This window comes from Coregonus clupeaformis, chromosome 21 (genome assembly GCF_020615455.1).
Source record: "Coregonus clupeaformis isolate EN_2021a chromosome 21, ASM2061545v1, whole genome shotgun sequence".
Taxonomy (NCBI): Eukaryota; Metazoa; Chordata; class Actinopteri; order Salmoniformes; family Salmonidae; genus Coregonus; species Coregonus clupeaformis.
In genome coordinates this window covers 43,615,082-43,637,967 of record NC_059212.1, presented here as the reverse complement: position 1 = coordinate 43,637,967, position 22,886 = coordinate 43,615,082, and the positions used below count along the sequence as shown (strand labels likewise).

General features: G+C 50.2%; 1 protein-coding gene across 1 annotated transcript in view; it reads right to left on the bottom strand.

Moving 5' to 3' along the window:
• Nucleotides 1-22,886, bottom strand: part of LOC121535693 (far upstream element-binding protein 1-like) — a 39,488-nt gene that overhangs the window by 9,219 nt on the left and 7,383 nt on the right. Inside the window, 15 exon segments of the mRNA XM_041842958.2 lie at nucleotides 2,560-2,634; nucleotides 4,315-4,440; nucleotides 4,681-4,757; nucleotides 5,434-5,506; nucleotides 5,509-5,581; nucleotides 5,820-5,980; nucleotides 12,648-12,899; nucleotides 14,909-15,011; nucleotides 18,306-18,422; nucleotides 18,616-18,883; nucleotides 19,773-19,830; nucleotides 19,941-20,012; nucleotides 20,133-20,219; nucleotides 20,573-20,608; nucleotides 21,412-21,474. Coding sequence (XP_041698892.2) covers nucleotides 2,560-2,634; nucleotides 4,315-4,440; nucleotides 4,681-4,757; nucleotides 5,434-5,506; nucleotides 5,509-5,581; nucleotides 5,820-5,980; nucleotides 12,648-12,899; nucleotides 14,909-15,011; nucleotides 18,306-18,422; nucleotides 18,616-18,883; nucleotides 19,773-19,830; nucleotides 19,941-20,012; nucleotides 20,133-20,219; nucleotides 20,573-20,608; nucleotides 21,412-21,474 — 1,641 coding nt within the window.

Here is a 22,886-nt window from a genome sequence, read left to right as displayed (position 1 = left end):
TAGATAGCGTCACCAGTCCGTCTGTGGCTAGATAGCATCACCAGTCCGTCTGTGGTTAGATAGCATCACCAGTCCGTCTGTGGTTAGATAGCGTCACCAGTCCGTCTGTGGCTAGATAGCGTCACCAGTCCGTCTGTGGCTAGATAGCGTCACCAGTCCGTCTGTGGCTAGATAGCATCACCAGTCGTCGGCTAGAGCGGAATCGTCGTCCGTCTGTGGCTACCAGTCCGTCTGGATAGCTACCAGTCCGTCTGTGGCTAGATAGCATCACCAGTCCGTCTGTGGCTAGATAAGATCACCAGTCCGTCTGTGGTTAGATAGCGTCACCAGTCCGTCTGTGGTTAGATAGCGTCACCAGTCCGTCTGTGGTTAGATAGCGTCACCAGTCCGTCTGTGGCTAGATAGCATCACCAGTCCGTCTGTGGCTAGATAGCGTCACCGGTCCGTCTGTGGTTAGATAGCGTCACCAGTCCGTCTGTGGCTAGATAGCGTCACCAGTCCGTCTGTGGTTAGATAGCGTCACCAGTCCGTCTGTGGTTAGATAGCATCACCAGTCCGTCTGTGGCTAGATAGCATCACCAGTCCGTCTGTGGCTAGATAGCATCACCTGTCCGTCTGTGGTTAGATAGCGTCACCAGTCCGTCTGTGGTTAGATAGCGTCACCAGTCCGTCTGTGGCTAGATAGCGTCACCAGTCCGTCTGTGGCTAGATAGCATCACCAGTCCGTCTGTGGCTAGATAGCATCACCAGTCCGTCTGTGGCTAGATAAGATCACCAGTCCGTCTGTGGCTAGATAGCATCACCAGTCCGTCTGTGGTTAGATAGCATCACCAGTCCGTCTGTGGTTAGATAGCGTCACCAGTCCGTCTGTGGCTAGATAGCATCACCAGTCCGTCTGTGGTTAGATAGCATCACCAGTCCGTCTGTGGTTAGATAGCATCACCAGTCCGTCTGTGGTTAGATAGCGTCACCAGTCCGTCTGTGGCTAGATAGCATCACCAGTCCGTCTGTGGTTAGATAGCATCACCAGTCCGTCTGTGGTTAGATACGTCACCAGTCCGTCTGTGGCTAGATAAGCGTCACCAGTCCGTCTGTGGTTAGATAGCGTCACCAGTCCGTCTGTGGCTAGATAGCGTCACCAGTCCGTCTGTGGTTAGATAGCGTCACCAGTCCGTCTGGGCTAGATAGCGTCCGCCGTCTGACGTCACCAGTCCGTCTGTGGCTAGATAGCATCACCAGTCCGTCTGTGGCTAGATAGCATCACCAGTCCGTCTGTGGTTAGATAGCGTCACCAGTCCGTCTGTGGCTAGATAGCATCACCAGTCCGTCTGTGGCTAGATAAGATCACCAGTCCGTCTGTGGTTAGATAGCGTCACCAGTCCGTCTGTGGTTAGATAGCGTCACCAGTCCGTCTGTGGTTAGATAGCGTCACCAGTCCGTCTGTGGCTAGATAGCATCACCAGTCCGTCTGTGGCTAGATAGCGTCACCAGTCCGTCTGTGGTTAGATAGCGTCACCAGTCCGTCTGTGGTTAGATAGCGTCACCAGTCCGTCTGTGGCTAGATAGCATCACCAGTCCGTCTGTGGTTAGATAGCGTCACCAGTCCGTCTGTGGCTAGATAGCATCACCAGTCCGTCTGTGGCTAGATAGCATCACCAGTCCGTCTGTGGTTAGATAGCATCACCAGTCCGTCTGTGGTTAGATAGCATCACCAGTCCGTCTGTGGTTAGATAGCGTCACCAGTCCGTCTGTGGTTAGATAGCGTCACCAGTCCGTCTGTGGCTAGATAGCATCACCAGTCCGTCTGTGGTTAGATAGCGTCACCAGTCCGTCTGTGGCTAGATAGCATCACCAGTCCGTCTGTGGTTAGATAGCATCACCAGTCCGTCTGTGGCTAGATAGCATCACCAGTCCGTCTGTGGCTAGATAGCATCACCAGTCCGTCTGTGGTTAGATAGCGTCACCAGTCCGTCTGTGGCTAGATAGCATCACCAGTCCGTCTGTGGCTAGATAAGATCACCAGTCCGTCTGTGGTTAGATAGCGTCACCAGTCCGTCTGTGGTTAGATAGCGTCACCAGTCCGTCTGTGGTTAGATAGCGTCACCAGTCCGTCTGTGGCTAGATAGCATCACCAGTCCGTCTGTGGCTAGATAGCGTCACCAGTCCGTCTGTGGTTAGATAGCGTCACCAGTCCGTCTGTGGTTAGATAGCGTCACCAGTCCGTCTGTGGCTAGATAGCATCACCAGTCCGTCTGTGGTTAGATAGCGTCACCAGTCCGTCTGTGGTTAGATAGGAACACCAGTCCGTCTGTGGCTAGATAGCATCACCAGTCCGTGGTTAGATAGGAACACCAGTCCGTGGTTAGATAGGAACACCAGTACAAAACCAGTCTAAACAGCATGGGCTTGAAACCAACCAACTGGTGGACCGCAACCACAAATGATCACAGCAACCAAGCTGCCGTTTCAAAGCCCCATAGCTGTTTAAACTGATCCTCAGTTAATTCCAATAAAAGACTAAGAACTGAAGCTTGGCAAAACATGTATTTCTGTTTATACCCATTTTCTTGTAATATTCCTCCCAGGCCTTGGAGTAATCTGCCTGTCCAGTGTGACCAGGTCCCTTGGGGTCACCTGTTAAAAATGGTACAATATAGTATTGAGAACCACTCTGACGCTAACTGTAGTTAGTCCTCCACCCTGCTAGGGGCGCTCTGCTCCGAACCAGAGACGTGGAAAACTGGCAAGACTGTTAGGGCGGGATTCAAGCTGTAGTACATTGAGCGACTAAGGCACTGCTCATTAAGGTGATGTCGAAGGCGCTTATTAAAAAAAAGGTATTTGACACTTCAGCAGACATCCAAAACCTTTTCCATAAATGCATTCTCTGCAAAACTCTGGGAAATTCTCTTTTAAAAAAAGGCACCTTGTCTGTAGTTCAGTGCAGCAGTGTTAGAAGGCACTTTGAATGAATCCCGCCCTTAGTCTAGGGAATTCATCCCGCCCTTAGTCTAAGGAATTCATCCCGCCCTTAGTCTAAGGAATTCATCCCGCCCTTAGTCTAAGGAATTCATCCCGCCCTTAGTCTAAGGAATTCATCCCGCCCTTAGTCTAAGGAATTCATCCCGCCCTTAGTCTAGGGAATTCCATCCCGCCCTTAGTCTAGGGAATTCATTCCCGCCCTTAGTCTAGGGAATTCATTCCCGCCCTTAGTCTAGGGAATTCATCCCGCCCTTAGTCTAGGGAATTCATCCCGCCCTTAGTCTAGGGAATTCATCCCGCCCTTAGTCTAGGGAATTCATCCCGCCCTTAGTCTAGGGAATTCATTCCCGCCCTTAGTCTAGGGAATTCATCCCGCCCTTAGTCTAGGGAATTCCATCCCGCCCTTAGTCTAGGGAATTCCATCCCGCCCTTAGTCTAAGGAATTCATCCCGCCCTTAGTCTAAGGAATTCATTCCCGCCCTTAGTCTAGGGAATTCCATCCCGCCCTTAGTCTAGGGAATTCCATCCCGCCCTTAGTCTAGGGAATTCATCCCGCCCTTAGTCTAAGGAATTCATCCCGCCCTTAGTCTAGGGAATTCCATCCCGCCCTTAGTCTAGGGAATTCCATCCCGCCCTTAGTCTAGGGAATTCCATCCCGCCCTTAGTCTAGGGAATTCATCCCGCCCTTAGTCTAAGGAATTCATCCCGCCCTTAGTCTAAGGAATTCATCCCGCCCTTAGTCTAAGGAATTCATCCCGCCCTTAGTCTAGGGAATTCCATCCCTCCCTTAGTCTAGGGAATTCATCCCGCCCTTAGTCTAAGGAATTCCATCCCGCCCTTAGTCTAGGGAATTCCATCCCGCCCTTAGTCTAGGGAATTCCATCCCGCCCTTAGTCTAGGGAATTCCATCCCGCCCTTAGTCTAGGGAATTCCATCCCGCCCTTAGTCTAGGGAATTCATCCCGCCCTTAGTCTAAGGAATTCATCCCGCCCTTAGTCTAGGGAATTCCATCCCGCCCTTAGTCTAAGGAATTCATCCCGCCCTTAGTCTAAGGAATTCATCCCGCCCTTAGTCTAAGGAATTCATCCCGCCCTTAGTCTAAGGAATTCATCCCGACCTTAGTCTAGGTGTCTACAGACCATGCAAAGGTTACCTGGGTTGTATTCGTTAGCGCACGCTAACAAACCGTAGCACGTTTGGCAACGGAAAACTAGTTTCTATTGGGACAAATTCAGGTATGTCCCTGCCCGTTTGGTTCCGTTTGGTTCCTAGTGAATACATCCCAGCAGAGAACCAGAGGCTGTGACAGGGTGGGGGGAGAAGCCTGGTTACCTTGCCCGTTGGCCTGTGTGCTCCCTGGGGCGCCGCCGGTGGGTGTCATGGGGGCCTGGGGTTGCTGTTGGTACTGGGAGTAATACGCTGCCCAGGCCGCTGCGTTGGCGTCAGCTGCAGCTTTACCTACAATCAATACACACATTAGATATCCCCCTGTTGATTCACCTACACAGGATAAACATGTCTTGGCTTAAGGCCTTGCATAATGGAGCCAATAAACTCATAGGAGTTTTTTTTTAAATGGACAGATTGTCTCAACTACAATAAAAAAAAAAGGCCTTATAACAACGTCCAAACTATTTAGCCAGGTGAATGTATCCGTTTATCAATAGATAATCATATTGGACGGTGTTAGTCCCTTACCAGGATCAGGCTGTCCCTGCTGCCAGTGGGGGAAGCCGTTGCCCCAACCCTGAGGCTGGTAGGGAGCAGGAGGACCACTAAGAGGAGAGGAAACAAACCGTCACCAACGCTGGGTGGTACCTACAAACTACAACACAGCCTTCTCTATCAAATCTGACTTTCCTCTCCCATTTAATAGTATTTCATAAAGAATTATATATTTTAAAAAGCAGCAATGTGTCACTTTTTGGGGGCGACCTGACCAAATTCACATAGATCTATAATTCTACTTGAAAGCCAGTCTAAGAAGCGGTAGATCTGTTCTATGTGTCCTATTTCTATGCGTCCCGTTAAGTTTCGTTTTTTGAGTCTTTTACTTTCGTTTTTTTACACCAGCTTCAAAACAGCTCAAAATAATATATTTCTGGTTATGGAAAATATATTTCACAGCGGTTTAGACGGTACGATGATTCGCTACACTATACTTGCTTATTTTGTCACAAACTGAAATTTAAGCAAACTATTATGAGTTTTAGCAACCAGGAAGTGCCGGCGCGATTTCTGCGTAGTGCAACTTTAATGCACTCATTCAGCCTACTTTGCTTGTAAATATCCATCGCCATCTGTTAAGTCTTTTTAAAATATGTGTATTGCGTTTGCTGCTAAATGAAATGCTTGGACTAAACTAAACATCAACAGCCACCCAGATGTAAATATTGGTGTGGGAGAAATGGCTATTTAAATATCAGTGAAAAGCCTCAGACGTGATCTTACTGTGGTCCTGGGGGTCCCTGGTTGTAGGGACCGGGGTTGTAGGGCCCCATCTGAGCAGGAGGTCCAGGAGGGCCGGGGGCCCGTGGGGAGAGGGACCGCCGTGGGGGCCTGGCGGACCTTGGGGACCACCCATTGGACTGACTGGACCCTGGGGAACATTGAGTGCAGGGGTGTCAAACAATGTACTGGCGACAGGATGAAGAAATGAGCAATGGCTTAAGAAAGTTGAGAATGTGCTTCCTGACCCGTCAGTTATTCACATACACATGGATTTCTAGTTAAATAAAGGTGATCCACTAAACTTCTATACCACTGTCCAGTGACTGAGCGTCACATAGATATGTATGATTTATACCGCAGACACATCAACACTGAAAACCACTCACCCCGATCTTCTCCTCGACCAGCTGTCGTGCGTAGTCTATCTGTTGGTGCGATCCTCGGACGGTGAACATCTTGATGTTGGGGTCTGAGTTGGGCGGAGGGTTCCTCTGTAGCTCAATACGAGCCCCAGACTGCTGGCTGATGCCCTTGATGGTCTCTCCTCCTGGAGCGGGACAGAGGAGGTAGGACTGTTCAGACTAAACTAGACTGGAGCGGGACAGAGGAAGGACTGTTCAGACTAAACTAGACTGGAGCGGGACAGAGGAAGGACTGTTCAGACTAAACTAGACTGGAGCAGGACAGAGGAAGGACTGTTCAGACTAAACTAGACTGGAGCGGGACAGAGGAAGGACTGTTCAGACTAAACTAGACTGGAGCGGGACAGAGGAAGGACTGTTCAGACTAAACTAGACTGGAGCAGGACAGAGGAAGGACTGTTCAGACTAAACTAGACTGGAGCAGGACAGAGGAAGGACTGTTCAGACTAAACTAGACTGGAGCAGGACAGAGGAAGGACTGTTCAGACTAAACTAGACTGGAGCGGGACAGAGGAGGAAGGACTGTTCAGACTAAACTAGACTGGAGCGGGACAGAGGAAGGACTGTTCAGACTAAACTAGACTGGAGCGGGACAGAGGAAGGACTGTTCAGACTAAACTAGACTGGAGCAGGACAGAGGAAGGACTGTTCAGACTAAACTAGACTGGAGCGGGACAGAGGAAGGACTGTTCAGACTAAACTAGACTGGAGCGGGACAGAGGAAGGACTGTTCAGACTAAACTAGACTGGAGCAGGACAGAGGAAGGACTGTTCAGACTAAACTAGACTGGAGCGGGACAGAGGAAGGACTGTTCAGACTAAACTAGACTGGAGCGGGACAGAGGAAGGACTGTTCAGACTAAACTAGACTGGAGCGGGACAGAGGAAGGACTGTTCAGACTAAACTAGACTGGAGCGGGACAGAGGAAGGACTGTTCAGACTAAACTAGACTGGAGCGGGCAGAGGAAGGACTGTTCAGACTAAACTAGACTGGAGCGGGCAGAGGAAGGACTGTTCAGACTAAACTAGGCTGGAGCAGGACAGAGGAAGGACTGGTCAGACTAAACTAGACTGGAGCAGGACAGAGGAAGGACTGTTCAGACTAAACTAGACTGGAGCGGGACAGAGGAAGGACTGTTCAGACTAAACTAGACTGGAGCGGGCAGAGGAAGGACTGTTCAGACTAAACTAGACTGGAGCGGGCAGAGGAAGGACTGTTCAGACTAAACTAGACTGGAGCGGGCAGAGGAAGGACTGTTCAGACTAAACTAGACTGGAGCAGGACAGAGGAAGGACTGTTCAGACTAAACTAGACTGGAGCGGGACAGAGGAGGTAGGACTGTTCAGACTAAACTAGACTGGAGCGGGACAGAGGAAGGACTGTTCAGACTAAACTAGACTGGAGCGGGACAGAGGAGGTAGGACTGTTCAGACTAAACTAGACTGGAGCGGGACAGAGGAAGGACTGTTCAGACTAAACTAGACTGGAGCAGGACAGAGGAAGGACTGTTCAGACTAGACTGGAGCGGGCAGAGGAAGGACTGTTCAGACTAAACTAGACTGGAGCAGGACAGAGGAAGGACTGTTCAGACTAAACTAGACTGGAGCGGGACAGAGGAAGGACTGTTCAGACTAAACTAGACTGGAGCGGGACAGAGGAAGGACTGTTCAGACTAAACTAGACTGGAGCGGGACAGAGGAAGGACTGTTCAGACTAAACTAGACTGGAGCGGGACAGAGGAAGGACTGTTCAGACTAAACTAGACTGGAGCAGGACAGAGGAAGGACTGTTCAGACTAAACTAGACTGGAGCAGGACAGAGGAAGGACTGTTCAGACTAAACTAGACTGGAGCAGGACAGAGGAAGGACTGTTCAGACTAAACTAGACTGGAGCAGGACAGAGGAAGGACTGTTCAGACTAAACTAGACTGGAGCAGGACAGAGGAGGTAGGACTGTTCAGACTAAACTAGACTGGAGCGGGACAGAGGAAGGACTGTTCAGACTAAACTAGACTGGAGCAGGACAGAGGGAAGGACTGTTCAGACTAAACTAGACTGGAGCAGGACAGAGGAAGGACTGTTCAGACTAAACTAGACTGGAGCGGGACAGAGGAGGTAGGACTGTTCAGACTAAACTAGACTGGAGCGGGACAGAGGAAGGACTGTTCAGACTAAACTAGACTGGAGCAGGACAGAGGAAGGACTGTTCAGACTAGACTGGAGCGGGCAGAGGAAGGACTGTTCAGACTAAACTAGACTGGAGCAGGACAGAGGAAGGACTGTTCAGACTAAACTAGACTGGAGCGGGACAGAGGAAGGACTGTTCAGACTAAACTAGACTGGAGCGGGACAGAGGAAGGACTGTTCAGACTAAACTAGACTGGAGCGGGACAGAGGAAGGACTGTTCAGACTAAACTAGACTGGAGCGGGACAGAGGAAGGACTGTTCAGACTAAACTAGACTGGAGCAGGACAGAGGAAGGACTGTTCAGACTAAACTAGACTGGAGCAGGACAGAGGAAGGACTGTTCAGACTAAACTAGACTGGAGCAGGACAGAGGAAGGACTGTTCAGACTAAACTAGACTGGAGCAGGACAGAGGAAGGACTGTTCAGACTAAACTAGACTGGAGCAGGACAGAGGAGGTAGGACTGTTCAGACTAAACTAGACTGGAGCGGGACAGAGGAAGGACTGTTCAGACTAAACTAGACTGGAGCAGGACAGAGGAAGGACTGTTCAGACTAAACTAGACTGGAGCAGGACAGAGGAAGGACTGTTCAGACTAAACTAGACTGGAGCGGGCAGAGGAAGGACTGTTCAGACTAAACTAGACTGGAGCAGGACAGAGGAAGGACTGTTCAGACTAAACTAGACTGGAGCAGGACAGAGGAAGGACTGTTCAGACTAAACTAGACTGGAGCGGGACAGAGGAGGTAGGACTGTTCAGACTAAACTAGACTGGAGCGGGACAGAGGAAGGACTGTTCAGACTAAACTAGACTGGAGCAGGACAGAGGAAGGACTGTTCAGACTAAACTAGACTGGAGCGGGACAGAGGAAGGACTGTTCAGACTAAACTAGACTGGAGCGGGACAGAGGAAGGACTGTTCAGACTAAACTAGACTGGAGCAGGACAGAGGAAGGACTGTTCAGACTAAACTAGACTGGAGCGGGACAGAGGAAGGACTGTTCAGACTAAACTAGACTGGAGCGGGACAGAGGAAGGACTGTTCAGACTAAACTAGACTGGAGCGGGACAGAGGAGGTAGGACTGTTCAGACTAAACTAGACTGGAGCAGGACAGAGGAAGGACTGTTCAGACTAAACTAGACTGGAGCGGACAGAGGAAGGACTGTTCAGACTAAACTAGACTGGAGCGGGACAGAGGAAGGACTGGTCAGACTAAACTAGACTGGAGCGGGCAGAGGAAGGACTGTTCAGACTAAACTAGACTGGAGCGGGACAGAGGAAGGACTGGTCAGACTAAACTAGACTGGAGCGGGCAGAGGAAGGACTGTTCAGACTAAACTAGACTGGAGCGGGACAGAGGAAGGACTGTTCAGACTAAACTAGACTGGAGCGGGACAGAGGAAGGACTGGTCAGACTAAACTAGACTGGAGCAGGACAGAGGAGGTAGGACTGTTCAGACTAAACTAGACTGGAGCGGACAGAGGAAGGACTGTTCAGACTAAACTAGACTGGAGCGGGACAGAGGAAGGACTGTTCAGACTAAACTAGACTGGAGCGGGACAGAGGAAGGACTGTTCAGACTAAACTAGACTGGAGCGGGACAGAGGAAGGACTGGTCAGACTAAACTAGACTGGAGCGGGACAGAGGAAGGACTGTTCAGACTAAACTAGACTGGAGCAGGACAGAGGAAGGACTGTTCAGACTAAACTAGACTGGAGCGGGACAGAGGAAGGACTGGTCAGACTAAACTAGACTGGAGCGGGACAGAGGAAGGACTGTTCAGACTAAACTAGACTGGAGCAGGACAGAGGAAGGACTGTTCAGACTAAACTAGACTGGAGCAGGACAGAGGAGGTAGGACTGTTCAGACTAAACTAGACTGGAGCAGGACAGAGGAGGTAGGACTGTTCAGACTAAACTAGACTGGAGCGGGACAGAGGAAGGACTGGTCAGACTAAACTAGACTGGAGCAGGACAGAGGAAGGACTGTTCAGACTAAACTAGACTGGAGCGGGACAGAGGAAGGACTGTTCAGACTAAACTAGACTGGAGCAGGACAGAGGAGGTAGGACTGTTCAGACTAAACTAGACTGGAGCGGGACAGAGGAAGGACTGTTCAGACTAAACTAGACTGGAGCAGGACAGAGGAAGGACTGTTCAGACTAAACTAGACTGGAGCAGGACAGAGGAAGGACTGTTCAGACTAAACTAGACTGGAGCGGGACAGAGGAAGGACTGGTCAGACTAAACTAGACTGGAGCGGGACAGAGGAAGGACTGTTCAGACTAAACTAGACTGGAGCGGGACAGAGGAGGTAGGACTGTTCAGACTAAACTAGACTGGAGCGGGACAGAGGAAGGACTGTTCAGACTAAACTAGACTGGAGCAGGACAGAGGAAGGACTGTTCAGACTAAACTAGACTGGAGCGGGACAGAGGAAGGACTGTTCAGACTAAACTAGACTGGAGCAGGACAGAGGAAGGACTGGTCAGACTAAACTAGACTGGAGCAGGACAGAGGAAGGACTGTTCAGACTAAACTAGACTGGAGCGGGACAGAGGAAGGACTGGTCAGACTAAACTAGACTGGAGCGGGCAGAGGAAGGACTGTTCAGACTAAACTAGACTGGAGCGGGCAGAGGTAGGACTGTTCAGACTAAACTAGACTGGAGCGGGACAGAGGTAGGACTGTTCAGACTAAACTAGACTGGAGCGGGCAGAGGAAGGACTGTTCAGACTAAACTAGACTGGAGCAGGACAGAGGAAGGACTGTTCAGACTAAACTAGACTGGAGCGGGCAGAGGAAGGACTGTTCAGACTAAACTAGACTGGAGCGGGCAGAGGAAGGACTGTTCAGACTAAACTAGACTGGAGCAGGACAGAGGAAGGACTGTTCAGACTAAACTAGACTGGAGCAGGACAGAGGAAGGACTGTTCAGACTAAACTAGACTGGAGCAGGACAGAGGAAGGACTGTTCAGACTAAACTAGACTGGAGCGGACAGAGGAAGGACTGTTCAGACTAAACTAGACTGGAGCGGGCAGAGGAAGGACTGTTCAGACTAAACTAGACTGGAGCGGGACAGAGGAAGGACTGTTCAGACTAAACTAGACTGGAGCGGGACAGAGGAAGGACTGTTCAGACTAAACTAGACTGGAGCGGGACAGAGGAGGAAGGACTGTTCAGACTAAACTAGACTGGAGCAGGACAGAGGAAGGACTGTTCAGACTAAACTAGACTGGAGCAGGACAGAGGTAGGACTGTTCAGACTAAACTAGACTGGAGCGGGACAGAGGAAGGACTGTTCAGACTAAACTAGACTGGAGCGGGCAGAGGAAGGACTGTTCAGACTAAACTAGACTGGAGCAGGACAGAGGTAGGACTGTTCAGACTAAACTAGACTGGAGCGGGACAGAGGAAGGACTGTTCAGACTAAACTAGACTGGAGCGGGACAGAGGAAGGACTGTTCAGACTAAACTAGACTGGAGCGGGACAGAGGAAGGACTGTTCAGACTAAACTAGACTGGAGCGGGCAGAGGAAGGACTGTTCAGACTAAACTAGACTGGAGCAGGACAGAGGAAGGACTGTTCAGACTAAACTAGACTGGAGCGGGCAGAGGAAGGACTGTTCAGACTAAACTAGACTGGAGCGGGACAGAGGAAGGACTGTTCAGACTAAACTAGAAAAAGTAGATTTCCAGAAGAACGTGTGTGTGTCTTGGTTCTTCCTTTTGGTGCCTAATGAACACGACCCAGGGCTACTAAACGGAACCAGAGGCCATCTTGGCCGCAGATCATTTTTTTGGGGGGGGCAGTGGCGGCAACTATACATTAATATAGGGGAAACACTGCACTTATTCCTGTGTAAGAGCAAGGCGTTTGCAACGCTAGGGTTGTGGGTTCGATTCCCACAGGGGGCCAGTAAAAAAAATGAAAAATGTTAATAATTGTATGCACTCACTAACTGTAAGTCGCTCTGGATAAGAGCGTCTGCTAAATGACTAAAAATGTAATAGACAAGACTACTGCAGTAAGAGAAAAACACTTGGCCTACAGGAAACCAATCTTCAGCCTACTCCGTCAGACAGCTTCCCAGCCCAAACAGTCCGGAAGAGTTTATGCACATATTATTATGACGACGTTTTGGACTTCGGTAAGGGTTTTTCCCGGGTTGTTCGGGTCACACCATTTTTTTTTGTTGAGGCCAAAGTCGGTAGCCGAAGTCTACGCCCCTTCGTCGGTGATTGGTCAACAGTAGGGATTCTTCCATAAAGTCTTTGTTGTCATTCAACAAGAGACCACTCGTTTTCATTGTGAAACACTACACCAAACATCTTAGTTAGATGTAAAATTGCGCAACTAAGATCTCCTCAGCAAAAAGGTAAAAATGTATAACAGATTTCTTGAGTCATCTTATTTTGAGGAAGTGTATACTGGCTATGTCTTTAAAAGGGCATATGCGAGCACACTTGTTCGGTTCACCAGCTGACTAGAACTGAAGCATGCGTTCACTCACACCTCTCCCGCCACATTAAGAAGTGCACTATATAAAGGAAACAGGTGCCATTTTAGACACACACAGTTTTAAGTTCACCTACCTTTGCCGATGATGAGTCCAGTCTTCATGGTAGGGACGGTGAAGGTGAACTCCTGCAGTCCACCTGGAGGACCCATGTTCCAGTTACCGCCCCCGTTACCCCCCCTGCCTCTCCCCCTGCCCCCTCCGTTAGGCCCCCCCGGCCCCCCCTGCTGGACACTCCTCAGAAGGTCAGAGATGATCTCTGCTGCATGCTGGGACTGGTCAGGGGGACCCACGATCTGGGCTATCCTCTCCGGGGTACTGCCGTCATCTGGAGAGGAAGGGGGAGGGGGAAAGGAGAGAAGGAAGTAGGGTTGATGTCAGTGTTTCACTTTGCTCAGTTGTGTTGCCCCCCCCACCTAAAGGAGTTGAGTTTATTAGTTTGAATTGTCGGACGGTTGGCAGTTCAATCCCGGTAAGCTCCAGTGTCAGTACACTTTCCCTCTAGTCAACCACTTAATAACCATTAAGCATATTGAGATCGGGTCTGACTAAATCAATTGCATTTGTCGTTTTTATGAAAGCAGCAGTGAAACTTTAGATGGGTGGACAGTACGATAGAAACACAGGTGGCTCGGCCGCGGGGAGAGGTCAGGTGGCGGGGAGAGGCCAGGGGGCACGGCGAGGTCAGGCGGCACGGCCGCGGGGAGAGGTCAGGCGGCACGGCGAGGTCAGGCGGCACGGCCGCGGGGAGAGGTCAGGCGGCACGGCGAGGTCAGGCGGCACGGCCACGGGGAGAGGCCAGGTGGCGGGGAGAGGCCAGGGGGCACGGCCGCGGGGAGAGGCCAGGGGGCTCGGCGAGGTCAGGCGGCACGGCGAGGTCAGGCGGCACGGCCACGGGGAGAGGCCAGGGGGCTCGGCCGCGGGGAGAGGCCAGGTGGCGGGGAGAGGCCAGGGGGCACGGCCGCGGGGAGAGGCCAGGGGGCTCGGCCGCGGGGAGAGGCCAGGGGGCTCGGCCGCGGGGAGAGGCCAGGGGGCTCGGCCGCGGGGAGAGGCCAGGGGGCTCGGCCGCGGGGAGAGGCCAGGGGCTCGGCCGCGGGAGAGGCCAGGGGGCTCGGCCGCGGGGAGAGGCCAGGTGGCTCGGCCGCGGGGAGAGGCCAGGTGGCTCGGCCGCGGGGAGAGGCCAGGTGGCTCGGCCGCGGGGAGAGGCCAGGTGGCTCGGCCGCGGGGAGAGGCCAGGTGGCACAGCGAGGTCAGGCGGCACGGCCACGGGGAGAGGTCAGGCGGCTCGGCCGCGGGGAGAGGTCAGGCGGCTCGGCCGCGGGGAGAGGCCAGGCGGCTCGGCCACGGGGAGAGGCCAGGCGGCTCGGCCACGGGGAGAGGTCAGGCGGCTCGGCCACGGGGAGAGGTCAGGCGGCACGGCCACGGGGAGAGGTCAGGCGGCACAGCCACGGGGAGAGGTCAGGCGGCACAGCCACGGGGAGAGGTCAGGCGGCACAGCCACGGGGAGAGGTCAGGCGGCACAGCCACGGGGAGAGGCCAGGTGGCGAGGTCAGGTGGCACGGCCGCGGGGAGAGGTCAGGCGGCACGGCCACGGGGAGAGGTCAGGCGGCACAGCCACGGGGAGAGGTCAGGCGGCACAGCCACGGGGAGAGGTCAGGCGGCACAGCCACGGGGAGAGGTCAGGCGGCACAGCCACGGGGAGAGGTCAGGCGGCACAGCCACGGGGAGAGGCCAGGTGGCTCGGCCGCGGAGAGAGGTCAGGTGGCACGGCCACGGGGAGAGGTCAGGTGGCGAGGTCAGGTGGCACGGCCGCGGGGAGAGGTCAGGCGGCACAGCCACGGGGAGAGGCCAGGTGGCACGGCCGCGGGGAGAGGTCAGGCGGCACGGCCGCGGGGAGAGGTCAGGCGGCACGGCCGCGGGGAGAGGTCAGGCGGCACGGCCGCGGGGAGAGGTCAGGCGGCACGGCCGCGGGGAGAGGTCAGGCGGCACGGCCGCGGGGAGAGGTCAGGTGGCACGGCCGCGGGGAGAGGTCAGGCGGCACGGCCACGGGGAGAGGTCAGGCGGCACGGCCACGGGGAGAGGCCAGGTCAAAGTAACTATAGCTTTGCCATATCAGACAAGTTCATCACTGGACAATCAGGTCAACATGAAGAATGTTGAAGTCTTCACTAACATAGTCTGCACTCAGGTAACAGACTAGTTGCATCCCAAATGGGCCCCATAGGTTCTGGTCCAAAGTAGTGCACTATATAGGGAATAGGGTGCCATTTGAGACCTGCGTTCTATCAGTCACCCCTCACCTGGTTTGAACTGGATCCTGTGTCAGTCACCCCTCACCTGGTTTGAACTGGATCCTGACTCCTGTGTCGCTCTGGATCTTCTTGATCATCTCTCCATTTCTCCCGATCACGATTCCCACCGCAAACCTGGGGACAGGAACCTAAGGGAGAGAGGACAGGCCAGGTTAGAAGTCAACTCAAATGCCTTCAGATAAAAACGGACACACAAACATAAAGCATGCCATTACATAGTCTCCTTTAGGCTTGGGCGGTATACCCTATACCGGGGTATTTGGAAAAAGCCACAGGATGGTTTTTCAATACCGTCGAAACTATTTATTTGAAGTTTTTTATGATAAATATTTGTAGTGAACTAGCGTAACACGTTAGGCGATAAACATTATGTAGCTTAAGGTAGTCCCAGACACATGGTGTTAGTTAACAAGCACACGACAACGAGAGACCCTTGTGAGTCACTCACTGTTCTGCAGCATGCGCCAGGTGAGCTAATTAAAGTACGGAATTCACAACTAAATGTTTACCAGAGATATTTTATAACTATTAAGTTAACTGTCTAAAATATGCTAAATGCTCTGCAGTTGTGCATTTGGTTTGCTAATTTAGTAGCTAGTTAGCCATCTACCTAAGTGGTTAGCGTCTTCCAAAATCAAGCATTTGCTTGTTAACAGTAGATAATCCCTTCCTGGAACAAGAGCCTTGCAGTAAACGGTGTAGCGTTTGAGTTACTTGTATAGTTTAGGTCAGAAACTGTACAAAATGATCACAAAGCACTCGTTAGCATTTAGTTAGCGTTCTCTATGAGGATTACTTAGTACTTGTTAGCATTCTGGTAAGTGACTTTTTTGGGCTTTGAATATTAGTACTATTTAAATAAATACCTGCAGTCAACTAGTGCACTAGGTAATAGATAAAGCAGATGGCGTTCATTTCCCCCATTCGTTAATTTTTCATTATGAAGCTAACCGGTACTAGCTCCCCAAAACAGCTGCAAGAATGGCGCCGGAGGAGATGGCTGGTGTTTTACGGGCTCCTAACCAATTGTGCTATTGTGTGTTTTTTCGCGTTATTTGTAACTTATTTTTTACATAATATTTCTGCCATCGTCTCTTATGACAGAAAAGAGCTTCTGGATATCAGGACAGCGATTCCTCACCTCGCACTGGACAAATATTTTTTTCCTTTAACGAGTCGGACGCGAAGGATTTGTCGTCACACACCCGACAAGGCCCAAATCCCTGTCATTCGCATGAGAAAGATGGCGATATCGGGGACGTAGGTCGGGGTGCCTTGTAAGGATCCGACGGCGAGTGGGTAATCTGCCTCTACCATCAGTCCTATTAGCCAACGCACAATCATTGGATAACAAAATAGACTAACTACGATCACAGATATCGTACCAACGGGACATTAAAAACTGTAATCTCTCATGTTTCACAGAGTCGTGGCTGAACGATGACATGGATAACATACAGCTGGCGGGCTATACACTACCGTTCAAAAGTTTGGGGTCACTTAGAAATGTCCTTGTTTTTTAAAGAAAAGCAATTTTTGTCCATTAAAATAACATAAAATTGATCAGAAATACAGTGTAGACATTGTTAATGGGTAAGAGCGTTGTGCCAGTAACCGAAAGGTTGCTGGTTCTATTCCCCGAGCCGACTAGCTGAAAAATCTGTCGATGTGCCCTTAAGCAAGGCACTTAACCCTAATTGCTCCTTTAAGTCGCTCTGGATAAGAGCATCTGCTAAATGACAAATTGTAAATGTATTCAAACAATGATTGATGTATTTTCATTAATGATATTTTTAATAATGTTTTCATACTAGTTCATCCTTCCACAAATTGTCAAAGACTCCAGCCACCCTAGTCATACTGTTCTCTCTGCTACCGCACGGCAAGCGGTACCGGAGCAGCAAGTCTAGGTCCAAAAGGCTTAACAGCTTCTACCCCCAAGCCATAAGACTCCTGAATAGCTTATCAAATGGCTACCCGGACTATTTGCATTGTCGTCGTCCCCACCCCCCCTGTTTATTATCTATGCATAGTCACTTTAACTCTACCTACATACTACCTCTAACCTGTGCCCCCTGTAGCCTCACTACTGTTATTTTACTGCTGCTCTTTAATTATTTTATTTTTTGTTATCCATTTTTTACTTAGCACTTACTTTTCTTAAAACTGCATTGTTGATTAAGGGCTTGTAAGTAAGCATTTCACTGTTAGGACTACAGCCAGTCACGTGTGTTTGATAACAAAGAAGCACAACGAGCACAATGGGAGCTTCCTGAGCTGAGTCACTCCTGCAGCGCCACCGGGAGCTTCCTGAGCTGAGTCACTCCTGCAGCGCCACCGGGAGCTTCCTGAGCTGAGTCACTCCTGCAGCGCCACCGGGAGCTTCCTGAGCTGAGTCACTCCTGCAGCGCCACCGGGAGCTTCTTGAGCTGAGTCACTCCTGCAGCGCCACCGGGAGCTTCCTGAGCTGAGTCACTCCTGCAGCGCCACCGGGAGCTTCCTGAGCTGAGTCACTCCTGCAGCGCCACCGGGAGCTTCCTGAGCTGAGTCACTCCTGCAGCGCCACCGGGAGCTTCCTGAGCTGAGTCACTCCTGCAGCGCCACCGGGAGCTTCCTGAGCTGAGTCACTCCTGCAGCGCCACTTAAGTGAGGTGATCAAGTTACACTTGAATAAAATTCACTACTAATGTTTGCCAGCTATATATCTTATAACTATTAAGTTAACCATTAAGATGTGCCAAACTAAATTCTCTCCAGCTGGGTTTTGCTAACGTTAACGACGCTTGCAGATCAAGCTTATTGGTAACAGCAGCAGAGACAATCCTGGATTAAGATCCCTGGTGCCTAATATTTGTTTTGTGCGTGCTGCAAACTGCGTTTTGAGATACTCTCATAACTTTATGAGCTGGGTTGTCTGTCCTAGAAGTATATGTCTGCATGCGCACGTTAGCATTTACCTAGCATCCGCTATGAGAAATCATTAGTACTTGTTAGCATTCTGGTAAGTAACTTTTTGGGCCTTTATTTTCTTTACATTAGGAAGGGGGAAATAGTGCCCCTTGTGTACACTACCGGTAATACCGTATATCCCGGGATGACACTGTATGGTAATCTGGATACCTTCAAACCCTAGTCTCCTCCCAACTCGGATGGCAGTTCAATCTGTACAAACTGACATTCTTACTGAAAAGGTAGACTCAGACAGATGACATTGAATGCAAGAACACAATAACTGGTCAATTTCCGCAACAACTAAGAGTGTTACAGCACTGGGCTTAACTCCTCTGTTTTGGTCCTGTAGCTACCACGTAGCGGCGTGAAGCGCACCCGTGCTCAGATACTGAGAGAGCAAAGTCTGACATTACCGTTAACAAACGTTGGGATTCCTTGACAGTGTAGTATGAGTGTTACTGTAGACTTACATCCAGGCCCTCTCCTCCTCCTCCTCCTCCTCCTCCTCCCATCCTGGAGCCGTACTCTCCCCTCTGCTCCCTGAAGCCTTGTTCTCTGATCAGCTCCATCACCATTTCTTTGGCTTGCTGAGGACACGGGAGTCAACCAGATAAAACACAGGAGGACACGGGAGTCAAACAGGTCCTCAACGTCACCAAGCAAATATCACCAAGCAAATATCATGGGCAAATAAGCATGAAACTTTGCAGTAATGAGTAGTTAGCAATTTCTTTCAGAGTGACTAATTTCACTTCAACGTTTCAACGAGTCTCCATTTACCTGGACTTTAAAAGGTTCCCCAGAGATGCGTAGAGGTTTGTCTGCGCCCGTGTTCTGAGGCCCTTCCTGGATCATCACCATCTTGACCCCGGCTCTCTCCTGCAGCTGTTTGATGGTCTCTCCTCCCTTCCCGATGACCAGGCCAGCCTTGGAGGCAGGGACCAGCATCTCCTGAACAGACATACCAGGACCGCCGGCGTCGTTGTGGTGGAATGCTGGAGTAGGACGACCCTTATCAACGATCTCCGTTAGCAGCCTCTTGGCAGCTCTGGTTGGGGACAAGAACATGGGACCGTTAGCTAAGGCCACGGACAGTGGGCCTATGAAAAAGCCCCTACTCACTAGACACATACGTAGCCTCTTGGCAGCTCTGGTAACACACATCAGGGACAAAGACAGTCAGCTATGGTCTCTGACGAGGGCCAGAGCTATGACAGTGGAGGTACCCACTAATGTAATGTTGTATTGGCTTTGTGTCACCACAGAGAATGGAGGGAAGAGATGAGAAGAGCAGCGAAGACAGAAGGCCAGCGAATAGAGGGGGGAGAGAAGGCCAGCGAATAGAGGGGGGAGAGAAGGCCAGCGAATAGAGGGGGAGAGAAGGCCAGCGAATAGAGGGGGGAGAGAAGGCCAGCGAATAGAGGGGGGAGAGAAGGCCAGCGAATAGAGGGGGAGAGAAGGCCAGCGAATAGAGGGGGGAGAGAAGGCCAGCGAATAGAGGGGGGAGAGAAGGCCAGCGAATAGAGGGGGAGAGAAGGCCAGCGAATAGAGGGGGAGAGAAGGCCAGCGAATAGAGGGGGGAGAGAAGGCCAGCGAATAGAGGGGGGAGAGAAGGCCAGCGAATAGAGGGGGAGAGAAGGCCAGCGAATAGAGGGGGAGAGAAGGCCAGCGAATAGAGGGGGAGAGAAGGCCAGCGAATAGAGGGGGGAGAGAAGGCCAGCGAATAGAGGGGGGAGAGAAGGCCAGCGAATAGAGGGGGGAGAGAAGGCCAGCGAATAGAGGGGGGAGAGAAGGCCAGCGAATAGAGGGGGGAGAGAAGGCCAGCGAATAGAGGGGGGAGAGAAGGCCAGCGAATAGAGGGGGGAGAGAAGGCCAGCGAATAGAGGGGGAGAAGATCGAAGAGGGCAGAGAAGGGACGACAGGAGAAGTACACGTACTGTATTGAGTCTGGGGATCCCGTCAGTGTCACCGACCTATCAGGCATTCCTCCACTGTCTGCAATCCAGAGAGATGAAGAGGAGTTGGGGCATTTCAGAGTAGAGATACGCATGCAGAACTCGGCATTATGAGCAAATCAGTACGTTCGGACTTCAGGAAAATCTTACCAGGGGCGATCTGGATTTTGCACCCCGACTCCTGCTGCATACGGGATATCTGTTCTCCTCCTCTTCCTATAACTGGGGTAGAAAATATTTGGCAATCAACCCCCAAAGTCCATCTGCACATTGTGTGTGTGTGTGTGTGTGTACTTACTGAAACCAACCATTCCTTCAAGGACCGTGTGTGTGTGTACTTACTGAATCCAACCATTCCGTCAGGGACCTTGAACTCCTCTGAAGACGATCGAGGACCACCCCCTCCCATACCCATCGCTGCTGAGAACGCTGCAATGAGGAAACCAAAGAGATTCAGATACAAGAGGACCACGAATTAAGAAAACTCAGATTTGATCCATTAGATATCCCTGCGGCAAGTAAAGAGAGTCTATACTGAGGATGAATATGGGGCCCTGTCCAGGTGCACCATAGTCCGTTTCCCAAATGGCCCCCTATTCCTTAGATTGGTCAAAAGTAGTGCACTAAGCCCTACGGACCCTGGTCAAAAGTAGTGCACTACAAAGGGAATAGGGTGCCATTTGGGACTTAACCATAAACCCATAGGTACCAGAGGCTATTTCTAGACAGGAGGAACTATCCTACACATTTCCTTTAACAGCCAGCGGGCTAAAGATACTTACGGTCATTTGGTGCCACCTTCTTGGTCTCTGGTTGGTCTGTAAGGAGAAGAGGAGACAGGGTTACTGGCCTGCCAAGGGTCCCCAGAGCTGGGGCTGAGAGCAGGACTACCCAGAGCTGGGGCTGAGAGCAGGACTACCCAGAGCTGGGGCTGAGAGCAGGACTACCCAGAGCTGGGGCTGAGAGCAGGACTACCCAGAGCTGGGGCTGAGAGCAGGGATACAAGGCTCCTACTTTGAGTGAGAAAATTGCCTTTTGACATTACATCAGTACCTGTGCAACATGGCACAGACATAGTATTTTCTAGAAAAACAAGATGGACTAACTAATATATCAAAAAGTAACAAGCAAGGGTTAGTGGTTTATTATGACATCCAATCCCCCTGCTAAATGAAACACTTTCAAACAATGGAACTAAACAGACCCGTTCATTCAAAAACGGAGCACATCTGACACTACACACGACGTGATACAGTAGAACGGATTTGATCTTGACTAAAGGAATTTATTACTAAACCAAGTCAAGCATGTTATGCCATGTCTAAACAGCATTGAACAGAAAGCACACAAAAAACAGTAAGATAAGATATCATTTCTAACAAGGCTATATATCATACTACTGATCATCCATGTCATTTCACACTATACATAATGCCTAATCTATATCATAATGCCTAATCTATATCATAATGCCTAATCTATATCATAATGCCTAATCTATATCATAATGCCTAATCTATATCATAATGCCTAATCTATATCATAATGCCACAACCAGTGTGTGGTTTAGCCTGTTGATGGCCTAAGTGCCTAAAGGTTATTCATCAAAAGGGAACCGTGCCTGAGAAAGGAGAGCTCATTCCTTCCCGATGGGTTCTACTGTTTAGACTGGTCCAACAGTCATCTAAGTAGAGTGAACAGATAGAATGGAACAGGTGATACACAACAAAATGCACTAGCAACACCCGGGTTTCTCCATACAACGCAGGCCTAGGGCCATTTGGCAGATGCTTTTATTTAACTTTTATTTATCCAGATTAGTCTCATTGAGATAATCTATTTTTCAAGAGACTTGGTCTACTTACAGTAAAGCATTCATTTTCACAGGCAAAACTGATAAGATTCCCATTTAGGATCTGCATTGGATAATCAATGCTTTGTTTTGACACTGGAGAGTAGTGTTGTATCCAGTTCTATAGCTACACCATAGCTAGGTGCTAAGACTGAATTCTCAATGCATGGCTATCTGGGAAAGCATCAATATTTAGACAATTAACATTTTGCAACTAAATTAAACAGAAAATACACAACTTTACATGTGCACCCATCTATTTCTGTTCTCTTGCCAACTCCATATGGATTAGTCATATCTGGAATTGCATGCTTGTATTTATTTATTTCACCTTTATTTAACCAGGTAAGCCAGTTGAGAACAAGTTCTCATTTACAACTGTGACCTGGCCAAGATAAAGCAAAGCAGTGCGATAAAAACAACAACACAGAGTTACATATGGGGTAAAACAAAACATAAAGTCAAAAAATACAACAGAAAATAGATATACATTGTGTGCAAATGTAGTAAGTTATGGAGGTAAGGCAATAAATAGGCCATAGTGCAAAATAATTACAATTAGTATTAACACTGGAGTGATAGATGTGCAAAAGATGATGTGCAAATAGAGATAATGTGCAAAATAAATAACAATATGGGGATGAGGTAGTTGGGTGGGCTAATTTCAGATGGGCTGTGTACAGGTGCAGTGATCGGTAAGGTGCTCTGACAACTGATGCTTAAAGTTATTGAGGGAGATAAGAGTCTCCAGCTTCAGAGATTTTTGCAGTTCGTTCCAGTCATTGGCAACAGAGAACTGGAAGGAATGGCGGCCAAAGGAGGTGTTGGCTTTGGGGATGACCAGTGAGATATACCTGCTGGAGCGCAGACTACGGGTGGGTGTTGCTATATGGCGACCAATGAGCTAAGATAAGGCGGGGATTTGCCTAGCAGTGATTTATAGATGGCCTGGAGCCGGTGGGTTTGGCGATGAATATGTAGTAAGGACCAGCCAACAAGAGCGTACAGGTCACAGTGGTGGGTAGTATATGGGGCTTTGGTGACAAAACGGATGGCACTGTGATAGACTACATCCAATTTGTTGAGTAGAGTGTTGGAGGCTATTTTGGAAATGACATCGCCGAAGTCAAGGATCGGTAGGATAGTCAGTTTTACGAGGGCATGTTTGACAGCATGAGTGAAGGAGGCTTTGTTGCGAAATAGGAAGCCGATTCTAGATTTATCTTTTGATTGGAGATGCTTAA